Below are 25,061 nucleotides of genomic sequence, written 5' to 3' on the forward strand. Positions count from 1 at the left end.
CAGAGACTTCTCAACCCGCCCGCTGATTGGACAGTTTAGAATTCTGCGCGTGCGTATGAAACTATTAACCAATCCCAGCGCAAAAAGCGCGACAGGTCTAGCCAATCCTAGAGCAGGAGACTGAATTAGTCTGAATACGGGTAGGGAAAAAACGGCTCATTTCTCAAGAAGAGATAAAGAAGTAGCTTTCAGTTATGCGTTTCTATTCATGTACACACGAACAACACAATGTATAAATTCATAAATATTTAAAATATATATACGTATATTACTTTTCGAGTATGAACTTTACTGTATGGCGTCATGTCTTTTATGTAAAGCAAAATCTGCTTCAAAGACCTGTGCATATAGTTCATTTTTTCATAATATATATTTAGAGACGAGATGTATATTTATAATAATTCAGGAACTTTCAATAACCCTCATTTTGTAAAGCAAAATCCTGTGATCTAACGATGCTTTTCAGTGAGTCATTTGAATCGGCTCAGCAATAAGAGCCGACTCATTCTCATGCTCCTAAACAGTTTATTTGCTATTTCCCCTCTAAATATGCAATATTATAACGAGATTCTTTACCTAACAATGGCTGAAATGCTTTTAATAAAAACTTGAGTGCATTTTGAATCAAACGAACTGCAAGAGTAAAGACTCGTATGTGAGCCGACTCGTTCGCGAATCACAACTGCAAACAGCCTATATTATCATTGAAAGGGAGACTGTATGGCAAAAAGTATGTAGACACCTGACCATCACACCCATATGTGGTTCTTCCCCAAACTGTTACTACAAAGTTAAAAAGCACACAATTGTACAGGATATCTTGCATGCTGTAGCATTATGATTTCGCTTCACTGTAACTAAAAGGCTCAAACCTGTTCCAGCATGACAATGCTCCTGTACCCAAAGCCAGCTCCATGAAGACATGATCTGCCAAGGTTGGAGTGGAAAAAGTCAACCCCAATGAACACCTTTGGGATGAACTGAGGCACAGACTGCACCCCAGGCCTCCTCACCCTAGATCAGTGCCTGATCTCACTAATGCTCTTGTGGCTGAATGAACACAAATCCCCACAGCCACGCTCCAAACTCTAGTGGAAAGCCTTCCCAGAAGATTGGAGACTGTTATACCAGCAACCAGGGGCTCAACTTTGGAGTGAGATGTTCAACATATATGTTCACCATATATGGTCAGGCATCCACTTTTGGCCCTATAATGTATATAGCTATTTGTGATGTTCGTATATGTTTCTATATTCTTCTGATCCATTAGCGAGCCACATTGCTGTTGAAATTTGTTGCTACAGTGTACACTGTTTAGCGTATAGTGTACAGCGTAGGGTTTCCTTATTTTTCAAAAGAAATATAATACACCATATTTTGTGTGTAACAGCTATTCATATCTCTTATTTGAATAAATGACTGAACTGTAGTGCCATTGCTGAGATGTATTAACTGAATAAGAGTTTATCATGTTAACTGAACTTGCTGACCACTATGCAAAAAAAACCCCATCCTGTCATGTTGCAAAATGTCATTCTTAGTAGAAAGATCAGTCCGAATTTCATATGTTCATAGAGGACTAGACCATGCAAGTGCAAAAAGAATATGACCATTCAAGAGTAAAGATACTGTATTTCCTGTGATATAACCAGCCCAGGCCAGTGGGCTGATTTTTTTTTTTCTTCTCATATTGAACCCTCAATCCCGTTGTTGCATTCTTCCTCCTGGGATAGTTTTGAACCTATTTCCCTGCAACTACTTAAAGATACCATCACTAATATTAAACCAACTTTTTGCTCTCTCGATATCATACACCCTAAATTTTGTAAATCAATTATTGACTCTGTTGGGCCGGGATTAGTGTCTTTTTACAATAAGTGTCTTTTTATCGGCTCTATCCCTCCTGCCCTTAAAGTGGCTACTGTCACTCCGTTACTCAAGAAGCCTTCACTAGATCCTTCTGTTCTGAACAATTTTCGCCCTATTTCTGTATTACCTTTCATTTCAAAGGTATTGGAAAAAATTGTGTTTGACCAACTTCAGTTGCAACGGTATTTCTGAAATCTTTCAATCTGGATTTAAGTCCGCTCACAGTACTGAATCTGCCCTCTTCAGAGTGTTAAATGACATTATTTTCAGCTGCATTCGATACTATTGACCACTCTACTCTGATATCTAGATTAGAGTCCTACGTGGGGATAAAAGGAACCGTCCTTAAGTGGTTTCAGTCATATCTTTCTGACAGAAAATTTTTAGTCAGGTTAGGTAATTTTTCCTCTTCTGTTGCCCATCTAGCCTGTGGTCTTCCTCAAGGCTCGGTCACCTGCTGACCAAACGGCGATGCAGATACGGCACATCTGGCTACCAGATTTGGGCCCTGATTCAGAGTTGAATCTGACCTTAACACTACAGCCAGAATAGCTCACTATTAGTAAATGTCTCTATACCCGATAAGATGTTTCACGAATGATGTGCACATCATCACAGCACCATAGATGGTGTGTCACTGGGGTCTCAAATTTTTTTGACCTTTCTGAAGGAGGCAAAATCCCACCAAATTTCCAGTTTCCAGTTCTTTCACTACACTCGCAATGGTGGTACTTTATAGTCTGTGTCTGCAAAAGCTCCCAAAGATGAATGCATGTTCAAGTCTTAAAGTATGTAAGAACACTTCCAAGCTGAAAAAAGACTTCAAACTATACGTTTCATCATACATACACAACTACAAAGGTACGAAAATTCCTATTTTACATATAACTCATTTGTAAGTCAAGTGTATATATAAAACATTTCATATAAATATAGGAATAATAGTTAAAGAACCCTGTCTCACTGAACTGACGATTATAAACAACGCTGCGGGAAATGCAAGAGCATCACTATTTCAAAACAAAAATACATCATAACACAGAAAGCAAAGAAAATTTAAAAATTAAAACAGCTTGTGGACCATAATTTCATAAGATAAAAAAAAAAAAAAGAACTAGTTTCTAATATTTAACTGGGGGCAAAACAGGGTCGACAAAAATGTTTTAATGTTATTTAATTCTTCATTCTTCATTCTTCACCATGTCTCTGTCCAAAATAACTATGCATCCAAAATTTTATGTTTTGATTTGTAAATAATTTTGTAAATTATATTGCTCGCCTACCCACACACACTTCACCTTTATTGCGTATTTTCTGTAGATTCATGACACAATCCCATTTCAGAAACTGTAAATTTAGTTACAGTTTTTAAGCCTATAAAATGTTGAAAACCTCAAAAGGGGTGAATACTTATTGTACTAGGCACAATTATGGTAAAACCATAATTTGCAAAAAGAATTTCAGTAATGAATTGCAGTCTGTTTTGTAGTTGATAAATGCCTACAAATGAGAGTAATTATTATTATGTTATTTGTCCACTATACAGATGTTTTTGGTCCAGCCCACTTGACATTGGACCAAGTGTACTGTGGCCCGTTACCTACAATGACACTTCTGTATTAAACTGTAAAGAAATTAATATTAGCCTAATCATTTGGTATGTAGTTACTTGAATAATCATCCTGAGGATTTAGAAGTTTAATAAAGTCACAATTTATGAAACTAATTTAATAAATCATCATTCCTACGGACATATCTCAACTTCGCGAGAACAAACATCAAACAACAGATAAAACGCAAACGTGGAAATCTAGCAGCATCTTTCACTACCTTACAATCCCAGCTAAACCCACAGACGAAGCAGTGAAAATAAAACGGCTCTCTGTTTTCTGATAAACAGATGTCACAGATTAAGAAGAGGCTTTCTGATATTTATTTGGCTAACACTGTTGCCCTGCATACAGGTTGTTTAGGATGAGTTATTCCAGATTTGGTATAAAGCAAAATAAAATCCTCACAGTGGAAAATAAGAACCAGAACCTAAAGACAAAACAAGAAAAACATCATCATCAAAAACCTATAATATAATTTCCAGGACTGACCCAATTTTCTATAAATAAAGATCTTTTTGGCTTGGATGCAACTACGGATTGTCTTTTAAATGGACCAGAAATGTGACACAGATGACTCAGTACCAAGACATGCTGCTGATCTGAAATATACGTTCTGAAGGCAAGAACCATAAAACACAATTAGAAAAAAAAAGACAAAATGTACATTTCACAAGAAAATATACAACTTGAATTTATATGTCAAATAAATACAGTATGTATATATTTATATATATTTCTGATGGGTTAACCTCAAGTTCAATAATTGAACCACAAAGTCTTAAAGCTCATTTATGCAAGACTGAATTCCTCAGAATCAGGAAAGCATTCCACCTTCTCCGATATAGGCTTGCTCGATTTGAAGTTAAAAAAAATATATATATGGAGTCGTTGCAAAACGACGACTAGATTCAAGGTGACATGTATACAGTGTTTCACTTGACAGTGATTCACTTAAACACGAACAGAAATCCACAGACCATTAGAAAGTTCACTTACAGTAGGCGAATATATGGACTCGATACGAGATGAAATTTCAACATGCTTTAGTTTTTTTGGTCACTTGTTCTATAGTTGTATACTGAAAAACAGAGAATTGTTTAACATATAGATTATATATGTGGTGCTTAGTGTCTCCCTGAGATACATCTTGGATTTTGGTGCGATTAGGTTTAAAGATGTTGATTCTTTAAAACAGCTGAAAATGAACACACAACTTCCTTAAATGAACAGCTCAGTGCTTTCAACTTAATCTCTTCTTACCACATCTGTAGCGTAGGAATGATTACTACAAACAAGAATTGTGACACATTTCCCCATACTAAAAAAAAAAAAAAGAAAAAGAAAAAAAAAATCAGAGAATGTGCTGACTTTAAATATGGAAGTTTAAGGGGGGTTGTTAGACTAATTTTTTGACACGTAACCCATTCTTCCATGTCAAAAACATAGTCTCAACTGTAAACCAATAAATTATTCAGATTTACAGCTTAATTTACAAGTACACTTGACAAAAAAAATGTTTCATATAATTGTTCCTTGACATTCCAACAACTGCCAGTTTTTCAGGTTAGTTTTTCCTTGCATCGAAATTCTTATCTGTGCTCATCACACATACACTACTACATGTGCAATGGATAGAGATTAGTCTGAAAAACGCTGGAGTCTATCTATGGTCTTACTTGACCTTTTATTTAATTTAAGTGTAAATTTGATGTCAGCCAAAATAGAATTCAGCTGCTTTCCCCATGAACTACACTTTTCCACTGAAAACCAGAAAATAAAACATTTGTTTTCTACATAAACATTATTCCTTTTAAAAAAAAAATCAGTCTTGAAAATGCCCAGATGGATTGTTAGCTCAAAAACTACTCAGTCCAGGCGTTCTATCATCCAGACTTAACTTCTCAGTGCAATCACGCAGTTTTTTTTCTCCCTCCAGTTCATGCCCTTCATTTTGGCAGCTTAAATTTGTATGACCGAAGAATAGCAAAATGTTAAATATATTATATGGGTGTATGTGTCTGTAATTCGGACATCTGCCGGTTTCATTAATCAGGCTGGAAAGAGTGTGTGTATATAAAATAGTGTATTTGATGGTAGTCTCTAAGCATGCTGTTAGAAAGTTGTGCATGGGCGTCAGATCTCGCTGTGTGTGCTGTGATTGGACTGGCGAGTAGACAGACAGTTCTGCTCGTTTAGGAGTGATGTGTGTTCGTCTGGTGGCGTGTCCGTCATGGGGAGTGTGAGCGTGTTGTCGGATGGAGACTGAGACACTGCAGGTGTGCTGTTCTCCATGCGCATCTGCCCGCTGTCCGGAGACTGGGGGGAATTGTCCAACCGAGATGCCATCAGACCGTTCTGATACTGTGACCGAGTGATCTGAGAGAGAGAGAGACAGAGAGAGAGAGAGAGAGAGAGATGGATATGTAAGAATGTAACATGAATATGTATCAAAATAAATGACTGATGTGATAGGAATAGGTATTATTTACTAGTAATGTTTTATCCCATTTTATTTCTCTAAGGCTATTTGGTGCCTTCAGTTGCTTTTAGTGACGCATGCACTTATTGAGTAATAAAACCATTAAAAAAAATCTGGATATGTTTTATAATTTAGGTATGAAAAGATTAAATTAGGGTATATAGTTATGACAGAGTTTAGAATTACAATCAGGAAAGTTGGAAGTACCACCTTCACAGAGAAAACACATATACACAAACAGTATACAAAATTTTGTTGAAACAAAATAGTTTTAAGGTCAAACTCTTCCACATTTTCCCCTGTAAAAGAATCGGGGTTTGATTCTCTGGTCTAAAATCGAGAACCTGTGACGTCAGGGCCAAGGGTGGCATTCTTCTGTTGTCATGACAACAACTTCAACAACTCAGGTTTTCTTCATGGCCAACATTAAAATAGGGATAGGGATAGTTTTACAGATTATCATTGAAGAAACGTGTGTGAATCAGCTAAAATGAATCAAATGAAACAGCTAAAATGAATCAAATGAAATGAAACTGGTAAAAATGAATCAAATGAAATAAAATTGTTCAAATGAATCAAATGAAATGAAACCACTAACATCAGGTACCTGTCACTTGTAGTTGTTGTCTATAAAATATGTCCATGTGTCATCATATATCAAATCACTGCCTTCTGAATCGATCTCATATCGTATCATATCAGATTATGTGGTATTGTCAAATACTAAATCATTATAAATACTTAGAAATCAAAACCGTGGAGGCCTGAGATTTAGGCCTTGGTGAAATCTATTCTCAAAGCTGAAATAAAACTCATAAAATGTTTCACAGCTGTTATAACCTTTACACTGTGCTCCTAAACCAGTGGAAAGCAGTTGGTTCTTGAAAATAAATAAGCAATCTCCTGGTAATCTCCTGGTTTCCTGCAGCAGCCAACACTTGGGAACCCGGCACAGACACCTTATCAGTGGAAAGTTACAAATGTGATTTTCGGATAAAGCCAAATTAAAAAAAACACACATCTGCGCATTCCATCCAGCCAGATCTTGCTTATTTATTACCGAGAAAAGTAACCGATACAGATTTAATTAGAAAAAAACAAAACAAAAAAACCCAGAGGGTGCAGACAGCTGTAATTACAACACAGACCAGTGATTTTACTGACAAGCCTCATACAGAAGGTGATTCAGCTCACTTAAAAATGACGTGAGACAGTGGGACAGCGAACAACATACTCCGGGTAATTCTGAGCAACAACAATTCCAGATAAATTCCCAGTCTGTGAAATGTGAGAGTATTTGATCCAAGATATACAACTTCAGCAGAATGGATGGTCTCATTTTTTTTTATACGGAATTCATGTGGATCATGGGGTAGTATGCATCTGAAAAAATCTGGGAATAGTCTATTTTTCATAGATTTTCTCCAGGTGAAAGGTATTCACTAGTTCACTAAGCTGTAATTTAAATCACAGGAACATTCTTTCTGTTTCCAAAATAAAAGATATATAACAGTTTCTCTTGCATGCTCAGTGAGTGTAGAAATTTCTCTGATACTCCTAATTTAATGAAATGGGGTTTGGGTTTAGATATCAAGCATTCGTCTCTTTAAAAAAAACCCACAGAAATCCATGTAAAATGATGAGGAGATAGACACGATTTTAAAAGGAAAGGAATAAATTAATGTGAAGGATTTCCAGGGAGAAATCTGCTTTATCTGATCTGTACCTTTTACTAGTTTTAACAGTCACCTTGCCGAATGTTATTAGGTTTAAACTTTAAAAAAAAAACATGGTATTGTTAGACAAAAGACTGATTTTTTTATGTTAAATCATAGCAGAATCTTTTTTTGAAAACCAGAAATTTCTTCTTTTTTTTGTTAACAGCTGTTGATTGAATTTTCTCTCTCTTTTTTTTTTTCTAGACCAAGTAGATACAGCAGTACAAAACAAAAAGCAGCTGGAAAACCAGAAATTTCTTCTATATTAAAATATTAAATTGCTTCATGTGGTGTTCAAGGCTGGAAAAGTACTAGAGTTTTATTGAAGTTGAATACTTGTACTTTTAATTACATTTCTAAAAGAACTTACTGTTAACTTAGACCTTTAAAGTACTTGTTATAAATCACAAAGGTCTCGCCTCTCATCCAGCCAGTGACTTTAGGCTATATAACATTTGAATGGGCTCAGTTTAGCATCCAATCATTACAGTTTAGCATCCGATCATTACAGTTTAGCATCCGATCATTACAGTTTAGCATCCGATCATTACAGTTTAGCATCCGATCATTACAGTTTAGCTTCCAATCAAGTTTCTGAGTTCATCCTAGAAAAAACTCTCAAGAATCATGACAATTCATCGTCTGCGGTGACCTTCTCATGCTACATGATGTAGTTAACACTACAGTTATCGTGTGCATCTCATTATGGATGAGTCCCCAGACTCCAGTGTGGAACTTGAGGATGAACGCCTTGAGGATGAAAGACTCATAAAATAATACGTCTCCTTTACCTCCCTTCAAAGCATGAACTCCGTCTAAGCACGTTACAGTAAGTTCAGTTAATTTACTAAGATTAACTGGTTACGTTTAACTAAAGCCTGTTTTCTTTGCTAATGCTAGATTAGACTAGCGTAAAATCCAGCAGCTAACACAAATTGGCTAGACAGCAAGTCAAATTCTAGCTAATGGTAGATATTGGTTATTTATTTGATATTTTACTTCTGACTACTTTTTTAAACATACTTGAGTACATTTAAAAGAAGCAACTTTTTTTTTTTTTTTTTTTAACTTTCACTACATTTTTGGTTGGATACTTCCACTTTCAATTGGGAAAAAATTGTCAAGTTTTTGACACATCTACACTTTCACTTCAGTATAATTTCTCAGTATTTTTTTCACACCCCAGTTGTCAGACAACAGATAAAGGAGAATTTAGAAGTGTATTTTTTGAAGTGTCTTTAGAAAGTCTTTAAAAGTGTTTAAAGATTTACCCTCAGTAAGTGATTAATATTCTAAGAATTGGCATATTCTACACAATTTTACCTAATCACGGGTTTGTTTTTCTGAGCGTTCATTCACACCTTCGTCCATGAATGTCAGATACGTTCAGCTGATATACTATTTACCTCTTTTGAGTGACAAATGATTTTTTTTTTTTTTAAAAAAAAGTTATTTGACAGATATAAGCCAATGTTGCATTGATTTGCTCACCTTTCTAGATGTTGCGTAATCACGGGCTAACACATGCTCACTGCTCACTTCTGAAGTTATTATTGCACCTAGTGGTCAAAATAGGGAACTGCAACTAGCACTAACAGAAGTACTATTTCAGGGTTTACTCTAAAAATTCACTAAATAACAGCCTTTAGCAGAAATCATGTGTGATACTTCATTTTGTTTGAGGCTATGTCATTATTAATGTCATCCTGTCCCACCAAAATCTATGGTCCTGAGCTGCTGCTGGCATATTCAGTGATGATAAGAAATCGGATCACAATAGCTGTGTCCATTGTCACCTTGACGATCTGCAGGTCCGTCAGTGCACGCACGTTGAAGTCAGGAACGTACTGCGCAGAGGGGGAGCTGTTCAGCTGCGTGTTGCTGCCACTGATGGACTGAGACTCTGAGCGATCCGTGTAGTTAAGAGACGCTGAACGGTTTAGACCGCTGATGTGAGACGGCGAACGAAACTCTGAAACACACATGCACACAAAATGAAATGCATAATATATACAATGAAATTCACATCTTTACTCACTTCATACACACACACACACACACACACACACACATATGTAAGATGTACATGTGTACTCGCGCATATAAAATGCACACTTCCATATAACAAGCTGAGAGCCATTACAGAGAGAGAGAGAGAGAGAGAGAGAGAGAGAGAGAGAATGGAAAGTAAACACATACAAAGACACTTGAAATCCTAGAAAGGCAGAAATATCAGTTTAGGTTAATAAAAGTAAAAACAAGGTACATAACAGTAAAAGGAAATAAAAGCCAAAACTGAACCAGCACTATAAACTAAAAAAAAAAAAATGAGCAGAAAAGAGTGTTCTCAGTGTTTAGAAGAGCTACAAAGTTTATTTCACATGCAGCTCGGCCCAAAGCTTTCAACACACCTGCATGCTGGGTAATGACAATTACAAGCCATTTTTAAGTTTGTCCCAGTGCACTGTCAAGGACAAAAGAAGTGTACATTAATGCTCCCCAAGGTTTTAGTAAAGTTGTGTGCAAATGTTTGCATAAGCCAAACTGAACCAAAATCGTTCTGCCGGCTTTATGAAAGTTTTGGAAATGCTGAATTTCTTCGTCTTTGTATGCGTATGTTGGTGAATGTCAGTCACCTGTAAATTACCAGGCATGTGCATACCACAGCTGATTTGCAAGTAGGGCAGATAACTCCGTGAAAGGCATAGTGTATCTGTAACTCTTGGCAGAAATGTCTCACAGACCAACACGCTCTCCCCCATGCTGTGTTGTTAAAAAAAAAAAATAAACAAAAATTGTTTTAAAAAAAAGGAGGGTATGTCTCATAGGAAGTTGCTGTAAATCCACAACACACTGGGGAGTTCACAGCACACTGCTGCTTGAGACATACCAGAGCAGTTAGGTAGTGCTGGCTCTAATGAAGTGCTCCATTTGAAACCAATCAGTTGAAGGTTACACTAGTTAGTCTTCTAGTTCATCTGTAAATTTATGCACACTCGGGAACATGAGTAGGATGTTTTTCTGAAATTACGGGATTTTCATGAATACCAAATTTCTTGTGTAAATGAGCCTATGATTGCATTACGATTAAAACCATTTTTATATAGACGGATAAACAAGGCCCAATGTAAGTGTGTCATCAAAGGCACACCGATGGTGTGTTCATTCATTCCTTTCATTACAATTATCGCTTTATCCTGGTCAGGGTTGCCATGGATCCGGAGCCAATCCTTGGAACACTAGGCACGAAACGGGAATACACCCTGGATGGGATGCCAGTCCATCATAGGGCACCATGCACACACACATTCACACTCTGAGGCAAATTTAGTGTAGCCACTTCACCTACTGGCATGTTTTCGGGAAGTGGGAGGAAACTGGAGAACCCAGAAGAAACCAATGTTGTTATGGGGAGAACATGCAAGAGACCCTGGAGCTGTGAGACAGAAAGTGGCAGACAGCCTTATCCAAGAGCAACTTACAGAAGTCAGAATGTGAGTAATCGTTTACCTCAGATGAGTTTAGAAGCTATAATAGAGCACAGTTGGCGTATTATATTACGTTTGAGGCGAAGTTGCAACTTGTAATTCCTCACCTACAACTGGCAAAAGCCACAGAAAGCGCCCCCTCAGCTTGAAATTTCAACTCATCAACTTGGGGTAATTTTCTCAACTACCAGATCCTTCCCGGTTTACTGAGTAACATCAAATCAACATGGCCGCTCACACTGAACAGTGTAAAGCACCCCTTCTCTACTTTTAAGTGAGTTTACAGCAGTATTAGCTTTACATCAGTTATACAAATACAGTACTTGGTTAAATCTATAACAATGACCATAAAAATTTTGAGAAGATCATCATGAACATTAGAGATATCACTAACATTAGCCGACTAGCTTGTTGCTAACTCTACTTGCTGTTGTCTGTTGTTATTGCTTTGGTGCAATTTCAGTCAAATGTTGCAGGAATGTTTGAAGTTCACTACAGTAGAACAGAAACCACTAACCACTCAGGCCTGTAACTGTAAAAGTGCGGTTAAAGTAGTTTTTATGAGCTTTACGTGCTCTGACAGAGCAAAGAAAAGACATGCCTCCGTGGAGGCATCCATGTTTTGTTTTCCCCACATCGCACGTCCTGAGGTGGGTCATGATGCTATTACAACGGGCAAGTTAGCACTTAGAAGGCACCACACACTCTGCATTACAGTGAGGATGTCTTCATAAGAGTCAGCTGGCTCCCCCTACTGACAGAATCCTAACACAGACAAATGCTATGGACTTCACCATGGTCTTATTAACTCTATACACATTGAACAGCAAAAATGAGACTAAAGAGTTATGATCAGTAAAATGTTAGCCCCATGGTGATTGCTTTAATGTTTTGATATGAGAGTGTCAGTTAATGGAATTCCACGAATTTGACCTTTGTTGAAGTGAATCATGTATTGCTGTTTGCCATCTTTCCTTATACCACAGTGCAGCCGAATTCTCGAATCTGATTGGTCAGAAGGTATTAATTAAATTTCTCTAAAATTAATGTTTTTAGCTGCTATAACGTAAATGAAAACAGAAACTAACCTGTTCCCCTTGCACTAAAGAACTATAAACAGATAAAAAGTATGACATCATTCATTAATAAATTAAAAATTTGAATTTTCTTTGGGGTAAGAAGAATAAAACACTTTGGCACATGCAGTTAGTAAAAAATAATAAATGTCAGGTTAGTAAGAGTAATTGTGCAATGTGTTGAGTTGCATCATTGATTTTTCTTTTCCTATAACAGCACATCCTCAAGTGTTTTATTATTTTATTCCTGATTTATCCATCCTTGCCTTCAGGTAAAAACTGTTTAAGAAGCACATGAACATGCTATCTTTTTTTGTCTAGGTCCCTTAATGCTCCTCTCACTGTGACTGTTAATTGAAAAGAAAAAAAAAAAGTATTTAGTATTATAGCAGTATTATAGGGGTACCATTAGTGGCTTTATAAGGGAAATTCCCAATTATTTTGGTCATAATCATTATTAAATCCCATTTTAAATGTACTTCTAGTCATTTATGGCTGGCCAACAACTTCCAGATATAATGCATTACACATTTCAGATGTCTGATTTTTACTTCGCAGTGATATTTTAATATAAGCAGACAAACACAACATGTACACAGGAGCATAAAATGGACAATAGATGACATGCGAACACTCTTACAGAACTAACTGCTTCAATGAACACAATGCCAGTTAAACTACTGGAGGAAGGACATAAAGACGTATATGTGCACTTCATTTAACTTCAAAATTAGTTGGCGTTGTTAACACGGTTCATGCTGATCTAGGATCATCACCATCACTTTGTTTAGTAATCGTAAGGATTAGGAATTGAAAGGGCCGAATGGATGCAGCGGCCATGGCTACTAACACTACCGTGAATAATCCCAGTGTGCGGTTAGAGAACCCACACGCTGGAGGTTACCTGGAAAACGGGAGAAGATAGAACACCTCATTAGAGAGAGGTGGCGAGGACGAGAAACTTTCCCTGAGGGAGTGAGGAAAGGAGGAGCCGTAAGACATGATGGAAAATAGAATGTGAGAAAACAGAGAAGACAGTTACAAAGAGACAAACAAAAGCAATGGAACAAAAGGCACTGCGTTTTCATTGCTGTGTAGTAGAGGTTGGAATGCTAATGTTAACTTGGACCACTAGGTGGCAGTCACACATAATAGATGATTTGGATCCCTGTATAGCACTTCCCATGGGTCTGATCATGATGGGTGGCCCTTTGGGTGGATTAAACATGGATTATGACACAAAATGACTGTTTTAGGTTGAACGTGGTAATATCATCATGTGTCTACATGATAAAATCTCCTAATGTTCACTTATCTCCAGAGAACTGACTATTCAGTGGGAATCGCTCAGCATTATGTGAGGCACATAGTCTGTAAAAGGGGCCAGAAAGAAAAGTGTGTGTTCGTGTGTGTTCGTGTGTGTGTCAGTCCATCTTACCTAATGTGGTATTAAGTGCCATGACACCGTAGTAGGAGAAGGGCCCTGTCTCAAACTTCATATTCTCATTCCCAGCCTCCACCTCCACACGACCCTGTGGACAGACACACACACACACACACACACACACACACAGGTTTGTGGTAATATATAACAAATACATTAACATCCAAGACATCTAGAAATTAAGCATATTTTACATATTACATATATATTACATAAATATTACATACAATAACTTGTGCTGCTTTCAAGTGCTACTGGAATTACTGTAAATACAAGTTTCCAATAATGCTGAGAATCATGTGATATGATATGACTGATACACTGTATATAATATTACATCATATTGTTATCATTATAAATTATGCCACAATAGAACTTCTACAACAAAAATGTCTATTGTTCTAAATTTAATCTCAGCAAAACCAAATACATCAGGGTACATGTCGCATATTGTGAAAAGATTACGTAACATATATTTTTGCAATTTTAACCTGAGTTACTGACATAAATGCTGAAAATTAGGCTTGTGGTCCAACACTGCTCTTTCCTTTTTTTTTTTTTTTTTGAAGATGGGTGATGAAGATTTTGACCTAAAAAATGAACTAGGCCTACAAAGAAGTGTCAGATCTAACACTTTATAAATAATTCTAATGATGATGATAATTAAAATGTTTTTTCCTGCACCAGTCAATGTTCAGATGCATTCAAACACTGAGAAGCATCAACACTGAAAATATCGGCCATTGGACATTACACAGCTGATATGTAAAACGATTACATAGAAATTGTACTTTTATTTTTACTATTCACTGTATATTACTGTGGAATCTACTAAAAATCCACCCTCCCGGTGAGCTTTCATCATTGCCACTGCCAGCCAGCAGTTCCTGACTGCACAGCTGATAATCTTACACCTTACTCTTCTTGAAATGATGAAAATGCTCATTTTCCTGTCTTTTTTAAAGTTATAGGTTCTGGACGATGAAATCATTTGAAATGGTAAATCACAAGGAGAGAAAAATTAATATTAACATGTGCAAAATTAAATTAATGCATACATTAATATTAATGCACATATGTTATTTTGATCCCCAAATGTCCTGAAACTTCACTCTTTCATCATACACAAGAACAAATGCAACTTGCTTTTAGTCACCACTGATTGGACCATCCACCCACTTATTATGCGTAAGTCTCTAACCTTTGTTTGCACTATGTACATTTTTGTAATATCACAAAACATTAAAATGATACCAGAATTGGTCAGGCTGGCTTACTGATATGAAGTCTTAGCACTGAAGTGCAATAGAGTGCAAATATTTTGTGGTTATGACTTTGCAAGTGGGAATCAGGACAATCTGATGAGCATGTGAAGGCAGCATTAAATGATGGCTAAAGATAGATAGATTAGTGGATAGAAGAGAAAGATGGGTGGATGGACAAGGACAGAAACAGGCCTGTGGCTAAAAACAGTTTGTGTGTGTGTGTGTGTGTGTGTGTGTGTGTATTTGATTCAATGAGAAGGGAGCTTTAGCTGGGAATGTGAGAACTGCAGCATCATCATAGCACAATTAATCCTTACTGAGACAACACTATCTGCACACTCTCTCTCTCTCTCTCTCTCTCTCTGCAGAGACTGAAACAGAATAAGCACTGGCCGAGTGTTTCAGACCAGAGGCATTCTGTATAACATAACACTCCCCACCCGTGGCTTGTTTATTAAACATAAATCATCTTTCTATTACAGTGACAGGAACAAGCAGATCGACTCCACCTTGGGAACGCCCTCCTGCCAGAGTTTGCAGAGTTCTTGCATTGCACTTCCTCTGGCATGTGTCACTTTTAATGTGTAATGTATTTAATCCTCAGTTTTATGTGTGAGAATCATTTATCAGAAAGATGATCTTGCTCAGAGTCAGTAGGACATTCTAGGAAAAACTATCAGGAGCAACAGTGATGAGTGAGAAGGTATTGTGAAAACTTTCCTCTCACTTTTTCCACTTATTGGCACACATTTCATGTAGCAGGAAAGGCCAAAGACCATTCCTGTCAATAATAAGCACACAGAGCAATACAAGACCAAGACCAATAATGAGTCCACTTTTTCACAGGCCTTGGTTCCAAAGGTATCTCTCCACAGACATTTCAGGATATCATTTAATGTAGCGGGAGGTGCGGTGGCGCACTGGGTAGTGTCACCACCTCACAGCTCCAGGGTTTAATCCTGAGCTCGGGTTACTGCCTGTGTGGAGTCGCTCCTGTTCTCCCAGCATCTGCCTGGGTTTCATTCAGGTTCTCTGGTTTCCTCCCACCTCAAAAAACATGCTGGGAGGTGGACTGGCTATGCTAAATTGCTCCTAGTGAAATAGTGTATGAAGGTGTGTGTGCATGGTGCTCTGTAATGGACTGGCATCCCATCAAAGATGTACTGTATATTCCTGCCTCATGCCTATTCATGCTCCGGATCCACCGCAACTCTAACCAGGGTAAAGCACGCAGTGAAGATGAACGAATCAATTAAATTAGCAGTTTAAAGCATCAAACCAAACCATCCACAGGGTTCTTGCCCTTTCCTCATGAAAAATGCAGAGCTCTCTAAGACGTTTCAATTCTATTTTCTTACATTTTAAAAAACTTTTTTAACTTTCTATTTTGATGTTTTTTTTTCTCAATTTCTAAAAGTATGACAACAGCTGCATCATGAAAAAGGTATAGCACTTTAGTTCTCGTGTCTTTGACAGCTTTCTTTCGAAACCTTCACAAGAAACCTGACAGCTACGAGATCAATCATGACCTTATAATATATTTTTTTTAAAAACCTTGGGGGGATAAAAGGCACAGGCAGAAGACAAGGTGATTTATGGTTTGTCTTTTCTATTGATTTGACTGCACATTTATAAGCTACACATTATATAAATTAATAAATACAATAATAATTATACAGTATATACAAGATTTATCAACATTGCACATATTGAACATACAGTTCTATGAATGTTGAATGTTTAAAGCTATCTGATTGGGGGGGGGGGGTTATAGGTATATTATAGAGTAAATTGTTTCAAAATGCACTGAGGAGAAAGTTGAATTAGAATGTAAAATGTACATATAATCATTTGTGTAATTATGCTGGTAAAAGATTAGCATACAAAGACAAATGTAACCCTTTTGACCTCAAACCTTTCTCTCTCACACACACACACACACACACCTCACCAAAGGTCGAACACTATGCTAAAAGCTCCCAGAAAATCCTCATGTATAGACTTTGACATTCTAACTGTATGAATAATACAGTGCGTGTGTGTGTGTCTGTGTGTGTGTGGTGGTGTGTCACCTCGAGCCAGCAGTGTTCCTGAAAATAACTGCATGTCAACTGCCCATCATTCATACAAACAGGAAGCCAAGCTGGCACTAGTGACACACGGGGACAACCTGAATGCGTGTGTGTTTGGGAATTGTTCTTAGCCTTTATATGAGCACCATATTACTACCATAAAAGTATTAATGAGGCAATTATCCTATTAGGGCAAGACGCAGAGTGTTAGTCAGTCTCTCATCGTCTCTCTGAATGCCAGTAAAGGTCACTACAGCAGCTTATTAAAACTCCTAAGAGGCACCGCTGTGAACTGCTGCTGCTAGGCTCCTCAGCCCTGCATTCATCCTCCTCCTGATCCATCTTTCATCTTTCAAAATGAAATCACTCATTTCTCCTCAAACCTGTTCATTTTGCCCCTTTTCATGCCACCTCTTCAATTCTCCTTGTCCTTCACTCTAGCCTAAATATACTCCTAAAAATAACTAACAGGAAAATAATTACCCAGATATGTATCTTGGCACATGTGATTACAGTCTTGTCCATTTTCTGTGCTTTATTTATGCTCGTTCACTCATTCAGTGTGTCAGAGGAAGAGGTCAGAGGAAGTATTAAACCCTGCAGAGCCAAAAATAGAAGCTGCTTGGATCACTTTTCTCCTGCTGTGACAAGGTTCATTTTATGAAGAGGTGCATAGATCTGGTACACTTTGTCATAAGTTTGAAAGAAAGCAAGGGAAGATGAAAGAGAGCTGCAGTTTGATGACTTGTGAAGAGAAACGACTGCAGCGTGGCCTTCAGTCACACACCATCAACACGCCTCCAAAACAAAAGCATTAATCTTTCATAAAGGTCACACTCTCTCAGCTCTCGGTGAGAAAACGGCAAGCAAGGAAACTAATTGTGCTTCTTAAACTCCCTTGACAAAATAGAGTCAATTAGAACAGGGATACAAAACAGGAATTATACTCATTAAAATAATAACCACATACTGTCTATAGAAAACAACTTAAATAAGCCTTACGTGCATCACCCAACATGCCCATTAACTCTGTCTGTAATAACATACACACTTACTCAGGAAGGGAAATGATCAACAGAGAGGGAGTCAAGAGGAACGTTTGGACCGTTACAGTGTAAATATGTCACTTAGTGCAAAGGATCACTTCACACACCGAAGAGCAGCCAGATCCTACACAGACACACACACACACACATCTTCATTCATTTCTTAACTCTGGTTCAGATTTTAACTAATGCGGTAGTGGTGGGATTTCAGTGCTTCTTTGTGGGCCGCCTGGGTTTGGAATGTTTACATGTAAACAACCCAGCCCCCCTCCTCCAGAGTCTAAATGGATCACTCCATCTGTGAGGCCTGTAATTTTCTGCCAAGAGCAGACCACTATGACCACTTCTGGGGGATGGGGCATGGGGGCTAATGAGTATTTATAGTATTGACACAACAAAGCTGTGGTTTAATGTGTGTGTGTGTGTTTCTGTGTGTGTGTGTATGTGTATGTGTATGTGTGTGTGAGAGAGAGAGAGAGAGAGAGAGAGAGAGATTTACTTTAAAGCTAATGATACAAAGGGCACATAAACATATAAATACACAGCAAAGACCTGTATTACTTCTTCAAGAGGCCACTTTTAAAACATGTATAAATTTAGTGTATGGATATGACTTGATATTTTCATTACGTAAATACTTACACTTAAGATTCTATTAGTATGCAAACTGGAATAGTTCTCAACCCGACATGACTCATGCAAATGTTGACTATCGTAGATCTGCATACTGCGACCTGATTGGCTCTTATATTTTATGACACAAGAACACTGCCAATACTACACTAATTCTAATTAGATTTCCAGCTTGTTTAATAGTCATCTATCGTTTGCTCATTCAAATGAACTCCACTAAAAATTCCACATTGTATAAACATTTTATAAAGTGTCAGGCACTGATTGATGGCTTCGAGCGCCACTCATTCCTCTAACTGCATAAGTGGGATCACTTAGAAAGGAGCCGTGCCTATAGGCAATGTCAGCATGGCTCGACAGCGGACCCAGCTAAACCACAGCTGTTCTGTGCCTAGCGGGGTTCATTTAATAGAGGAAATGCCCAACTGTCCTCTGCCCATGTAGTCTGGCACTCAGGAAGCGAGGGCAAATGCTCCCTACAGATCACAGACTCCTAATGGCTACACCATCTGACCCTCCCTGCCTATGCACATTAATCATTTTGCCTGCAGTTCATTTAAATGCATTTAACTTTAATAACCTGCACTGAAGGGATGCCACAATGTGAACAGTTCACCTAATTACAAATTCCACTTGCATACACTGCAGTTCTACAAAGAACCTATCACACAAAATGGCGACTGTACTATAGATTTCTATATCTTATACTAAGTAAACGAGTGGAAAATCTTTGTAGGTCTCAATTATTGTAGCAAAGAAATTGAAGCTCACACGGTCCATCTGCTAGCTCCATCTGCTGATTAAGAGAGATCTCAGTGTGTTTCCTTCTGACTGCTGAGCCAAAGTGTAACATTAACCCATCTATCTGCTTACTGAATCCTACTGCTTACAGTCCTGTGTACACTCGTAACATGCTCTGAAAGCTCCCTGTCAGCTTTTAACTGATGTGAAGTATACTGACAGTTTGAACTACCAATTGTAATGCTTCGTAAGTGACGTTTGTATCTAAATAACTAACGCTTGTCTCCAGCGTTTGACTCCAATCCGATTAGAGCTTCCTATAAACTACTGCAGGCCTAAGATCAGCATTGTAAAGTATTTTGAACAACCTCATCAAGGTTGTCCATCCAAATCAACTTAAAGATATAGACAGTCAACCTGGCAGTTAGCTGTAGCTACTTGTTTTGAAACTCAACACTCAAACAAATCCAGTGGGTCTCTTTAGCGTTCATGTCCATGAAACACATGTACACACGCTTAGTGGGCTATAACTAAATAACAGAGTGGGAAGGGTAACTTTCTAAACTGGCACGGAAATAGAGACACCACATTGCTCTGATTGGTTGGATGTTGGTGGTCCACACCACTCTTTTTTTCCTTTTCACCTATCTATAATGCATAGTGTGCCACAGAAACCAGATTTCTGCCTCTGAGCAGATTTCAGTGACAGCTGCTGCAACGTGAGGAGAATGTTACAAGAAAAGTGTCTGACTCAGAAACTGCTAACCTCATCTTTAATACAGTTCCTGCCAGAAGCTCAGACCTGTTCATAGAAATTCAACACTGAGGCTTGAGCAAATTAGTAAATAAGGGTCAGAATACCTGCAGTATGAGGACGAAGTAGTCGACAGCTTTGCCACGCTGGTAGACATAATGATGAGGTGATCGTTTGTCATTCTCGTTGAATTTGATCTCCTGAATAACATCAGGGTGTTTTAAGATCCTCAACAGGACCTTCTCGGAGATCTGAGATTGGCTGAATAAATTCACTTCTGGAAAGACATGGTGGAAGTGACAGAGAGAGTGTTAGGGTAAAAGTAAATTAAGCTTTGCTGAAATCCATTTTAACAGAACCCACTTCAATCCATCATTTAGCTACAGTTAAGCGTTTTGCTCAAGTGCACAGCTGGGATTATAACTCACAACCTTCTGGTCACTAGCACAGGATCTTAACCGCTTCCCCACAGATAAACACGTACATTATATGTCAAGCTTAATGTCATGTGCATTCATGCTTTATGTGAAGGATCTTTTTTTTTTACCTGCTCCTCACTAAATCAGGATGGTGACCTCACACTTTTAACCCCCCTCCTGACCACAGAAATGGTCTCTTACCCACTCTGCCTCCCACCTGCCTGCGCTCGTTCGCTTTTCTCAGCACCATGACTCCATCTAATAGGGGGATTGTTACCACCAGCAACCCACTAACCATCTGAACCTCAGCAGGATGTCGCTGCATGGGAGGATCTCATAAGGGATGACCACAAATACCACAGCACTGCTGAGTTCAAGCGCCTCCTGGAAACTATTTTCTGAGTTGCTGTGGCCTTAATAACAAGTTCAGGGTGTTTATTTGTGCTTGAGGTCAGGTATTAGATCTGTAATTTTAGCCTTTACAATAGTGACTTTGCAGAAACGTACGACATGCAAATGAGTAAATAAATCATGGCGTTGATGTAATTACAGCAAAAAAGAAACATCATGGTCAAATAGACGCTGATCTTTAATTGTCACACAAACAGCAGGTTTGTTATTTTTAAAATATACTGAAACACAATGCAATTTGTAGTTAAATCTAAGCAATATTATTGTCCACATTATGCCATCCTACTTCCCCACACACTATTACTCAGACTAGAATTAAGGAAAAAAAACTAAAGTAATGCAACCCTCTGTTATTTTTGTCCATTTGTTTGCCTGCAATTATTAGATGGATGTTTAGTGGTTACCTGTGGCAAGGAATCGGTGGGCAGCCAATAGTAGCTGAGGAGAGATTTTAACTTTAGATTCACTTTCATGCTTGAAGGCGGAGAAGTCACGCTTGTTTTTATTGGGCGCCACCTTTTTTCTGGTCCGATTGTCAGCTAGAATGACGTGCAGAGAAACACTTGTGTAAATGATTACCACAAACTCCCTTATATACAGTGAGTAAACAGTCATCAGGAAAATATAAATGAAAAGGAGGCACTGTATGTTCATCATGACTAAGCGGATAAAGATGTTTGTCATATGTGTTGCAAGTGGCCTTACAAGTAGAACAGGCTGTGTGTCTGTGAGAACAATATAACAGATTTAATTTTTCTCTCATTATGGTTACTTACTGTAAAGGTCAGACTCATCCAGGATCTCTGATTTGATGATCTCTTCAATGACATCCTCCAAAGTCACCAGTCCCAGCACCTCGTAGAAAGGATCGCCTTCACCTTCATTATTCACCTTCTGGACGATGGCCAAGTGGGACTTACCTGGGAAAAAAAAAAACAGTTACACACATTGAGCAGATTAAGAAATGTATTCAGCCTGCTCAGATTCTGGTGCAAGTCCCAGGTGTGTATGCTGGTTCAACTTAATGTTTTGAGCTCTCTGGTTTCTGTGAGGTGAATTGAAATGGCAATGAAAAACTTTGACAAGCCTTCCTCTTCCCACCCAAACAACCGCACTGCCTCTGCTGCAACTACATGCCCTCCATGAGCTGCCTTTTAAAATAAAGACACAGGACTAAGCAGCTCTGCTTCAACTGGAGACAATTTAGGGGCCAGGAAACGTAAACTGAAGCCTAAAACAAAGACGCTTGTCAGATTCATTGCATGGCAATGGTGCAAGTGACAGATTTTTCTATGGCGGCTATTAAAAGACTAATCCAAAATCTGAAACCATGTTCTGGTCAATTAAATAATATCATCTTTTGCTTACTCATCTAGTGAACTAATGAGCACAAGATTTAAAGATTTGGTGGCCACGTTGAAGCCAAAGATGCCAATATTGAGATAGGTTTATGTTAAAATGATGTTAAAATACAACCCAAAAAAACACACACAAAAGGGTGCTCATACATAAAGTGCACTACATAAGTTCTCTAAGACAATTATGTTATAGAAGTACATGCAGCAAATAGTAAATACGTAGTTTGGGATTTGGCCTGACATGAAAACATCACAGATAAGAATTGCGAAATCAAGCTAAGTATCAGCAACAAGAAAATATTACAGTGATAAAGAAATAAAAATGAATCTGAAACATTATACTGTACCATAATAAAACTGTAAAAAGAGGTCATAATGCATGGTAGAAAAACTGTTATCCCGATACTTCTAGCTCCACCCATATATCTCTAGAAGAGGAACCAATTTTAGCACAGGTACTTGGATACAGTATTGCTGACTTGGCATTGAAAATAACAAAATGATGGATCATGAATTTGCTACAGTATCGTGACACAATAAAAGCTCTGGAATTCATTTGGTAATACTTTACTAGCTAATCAATTGTTTTTAAATGAATTCATTTTAAGTCATGGTTGCTACATATAATATTCAAGCACTATTCAGCTTTCACTGGACAGTTTTTTTAAACAAAAAATATAACAGGAAATTGGAAAAGAAATCTCTTTAGCCATCACATTTGTTGTTTATCACTTCACCAAGTTTAAACATAAGACGTGATGTATGGAAAGTAGCCATTACCCCACCATGTACGACAATAGGATATTTAGATCTGCTTAAATATTCAATATTCTGCAACCTGCCGAGCTTAAAAACATTAAGACACCACTACAGGAGTACGGCGAGTACCGATGTTGCTGCAGTAGGCTACAATAACAGGTATTAAAGCAGTGTGTGGTCTGCTGGTAACAATTATGAAAAAGCATCTCAAATTTCCTGTTTTTTTTTTTTTTGTCTTTTGACACATTCATTAAATTGTGTTATTAAAGTCATTAATCAGGCCGCTTTGATCACTTTCATAAACTGTGAGCACCTGAAAAAGCAGCCCCCAGAAATGCTAAATCAAACTGAATATGCATGGATTCAGCTTATTAGGAATAAGTGAGTCCTGTTGTAACACAAAGACACACACACACACACACACACACACACACATACACACAGACCTCAGACACTCTAAATAGACCATCGGAGAGGAAGAGAGCTTATACAGGATCAGGCTTCAGCCACATCTGTGTTGACTGAGCTCACAAAAACAGATTCTTCACAAGACCAGACAAGGCTGGTTCTGTCAGTTCATGTCTCAAATTGCCCACTTACGTCCTACTGCTGAGGAGATAAGTAACCAAAAGTGTCTAAAGTGCTTATACCGAGAAATATCAAGCACGTATAGGACAGTAAAATAGATTGGGATGATGGACTACAGCCAGTATTTCCTGGTTAACTGGAATGGAAATGTCAGGGCTCATAGGAGATAACCAAGAGAACCATCAGGGCTACCAATGATGGCACCCTTTGTTGCTGTCTCAAAACAATAACTACTAACGAACAGTGGAATAAAATGAAAATCTACACAAAAACCCCACTGGCTATGTCTATCTGTGTGATGGGCTCTCACATCACTAATACGTCAGAGAAGAAAACAAGGAAAAACCTTTTAACTTTAAAGAAAGAAGCAAAAGAAGTCAAATCTCTTCACCGTGAAGAACATACAGCTAGAAATAACAGTTACTGTACCAGGATGTAACTGAATCTGAATGCATTATTCGGAAATGAACAGATAACATGTTCTAAACAGAATTTTCATTTTTTTTCTAGTAAGCTTGGCAGAAAGGATCATAGGGCATCTAGCGGTGTGCATCAGACCTGGGAGAACAGAACGCAACTGAAAGAAATCACGCAAATAAGAGATTTTTTTAATTAATTCAGCAGTGAGATACAAATCAGGACAAGCAAACAAAGACCATGTTTATTAACAAGAATGAACAGTGTTCGTTCATTCATCTTTAGTAACTGGCTCCTAGGAAAAGACAGAATTTACAGAGCATGCTGACAGTGCTGGCTTTTTCTACCTCTAGGGTTTTTTTTTTTTTTTTTTTTTTTCACAGGTTTTTTTTCCAGAACAATAGCAGTATGGTTCATTACAAAGCGAGTAGACCTCAACGCCAATGGCCACCACCAACATGTCTAGTCCTTCTTGGTACTTATTTGTATGCCAGAAATACCCTTTAAATATACTTCAACCAGGATGAAACCTATTGAAGAAAAACAATTTCAGACATTTGACCTTGCTGTGACCTTGACTAGTTGGATCAATTCCAAAATGTAATCAGTTCGTTTTCTGGTTACAATGATAATTCTATAGAAATTCTAAAAATATTCAACCACTCGTTTTTGAGATATAGCATTAACAAATATCTGAAATCACAGACAGCCGCATGGTAGACCTATAGCTAGCCAAAAAAAAGGGCCTTGATCTCCTGGACATAAAGTAAGTAAGTAAGTAAGTAAGTAAGTATGACTAACAGGAAGGAATCCTACAAACCTTCTACTACTTGTTCTTGAGATATCATGATAACAATATTCTGAACACACAGTGCCTCCACCACTGAGTAAAAGAATCTCCTTCCAGTTGA

The 25,061-nt window shown here is 37.9% G+C and overlaps 1 protein-coding gene across 2 annotated transcripts in view; it reads right to left on the minus strand.

Moving 5' to 3' along the window:
- Positions 1 to 3,552: 3,552 nt before the first annotated feature.
- LOC113537027 (metal transporter CNNM4) overlaps positions 3,553 to 25,061 on the minus strand; it is a 33,771-nt gene continuing 12,262 nt past the window's right edge. Inside the window, exons 2-8 of one of the 2 annotated variants that reach the window (XM_053228933.1) lie at positions 21,805 to 21,948; positions 21,433 to 21,567; positions 20,306 to 20,475; positions 13,682 to 13,775; positions 13,148 to 13,210; positions 9,476 to 9,651; positions 3,553 to 5,858 (exon numbers count right to left, since the gene is read on the minus strand). In XM_053228933.1, coding sequence (XP_053084908.1) covers positions 5,616 to 5,858; positions 9,476 to 9,651; positions 13,148 to 13,210; positions 13,682 to 13,775; positions 20,306 to 20,475; positions 21,433 to 21,567; positions 21,805 to 21,948 — 1,025 coding nt within the window. In that variant the 3' untranslated portion in view covers positions 3,553 to 5,615. The remainder of the gene's footprint in view (positions 5,859 to 9,475; positions 9,652 to 13,147; positions 13,211 to 13,681; positions 13,776 to 20,305; positions 20,476 to 21,432; positions 21,568 to 21,804; positions 21,949 to 25,061) is intronic. The other variant, XM_026931301.3, reaches the window with a different exon arrangement.

The sequence above is a fragment of the Pangasianodon hypophthalmus genome, chromosome 24 (assembly GCF_027358585.1).
Source record: "Pangasianodon hypophthalmus isolate fPanHyp1 chromosome 24, fPanHyp1.pri, whole genome shotgun sequence".
Lineage (NCBI taxonomy): Eukaryota > Metazoa > Chordata > Actinopteri > Siluriformes > Pangasiidae > Pangasianodon > Pangasianodon hypophthalmus.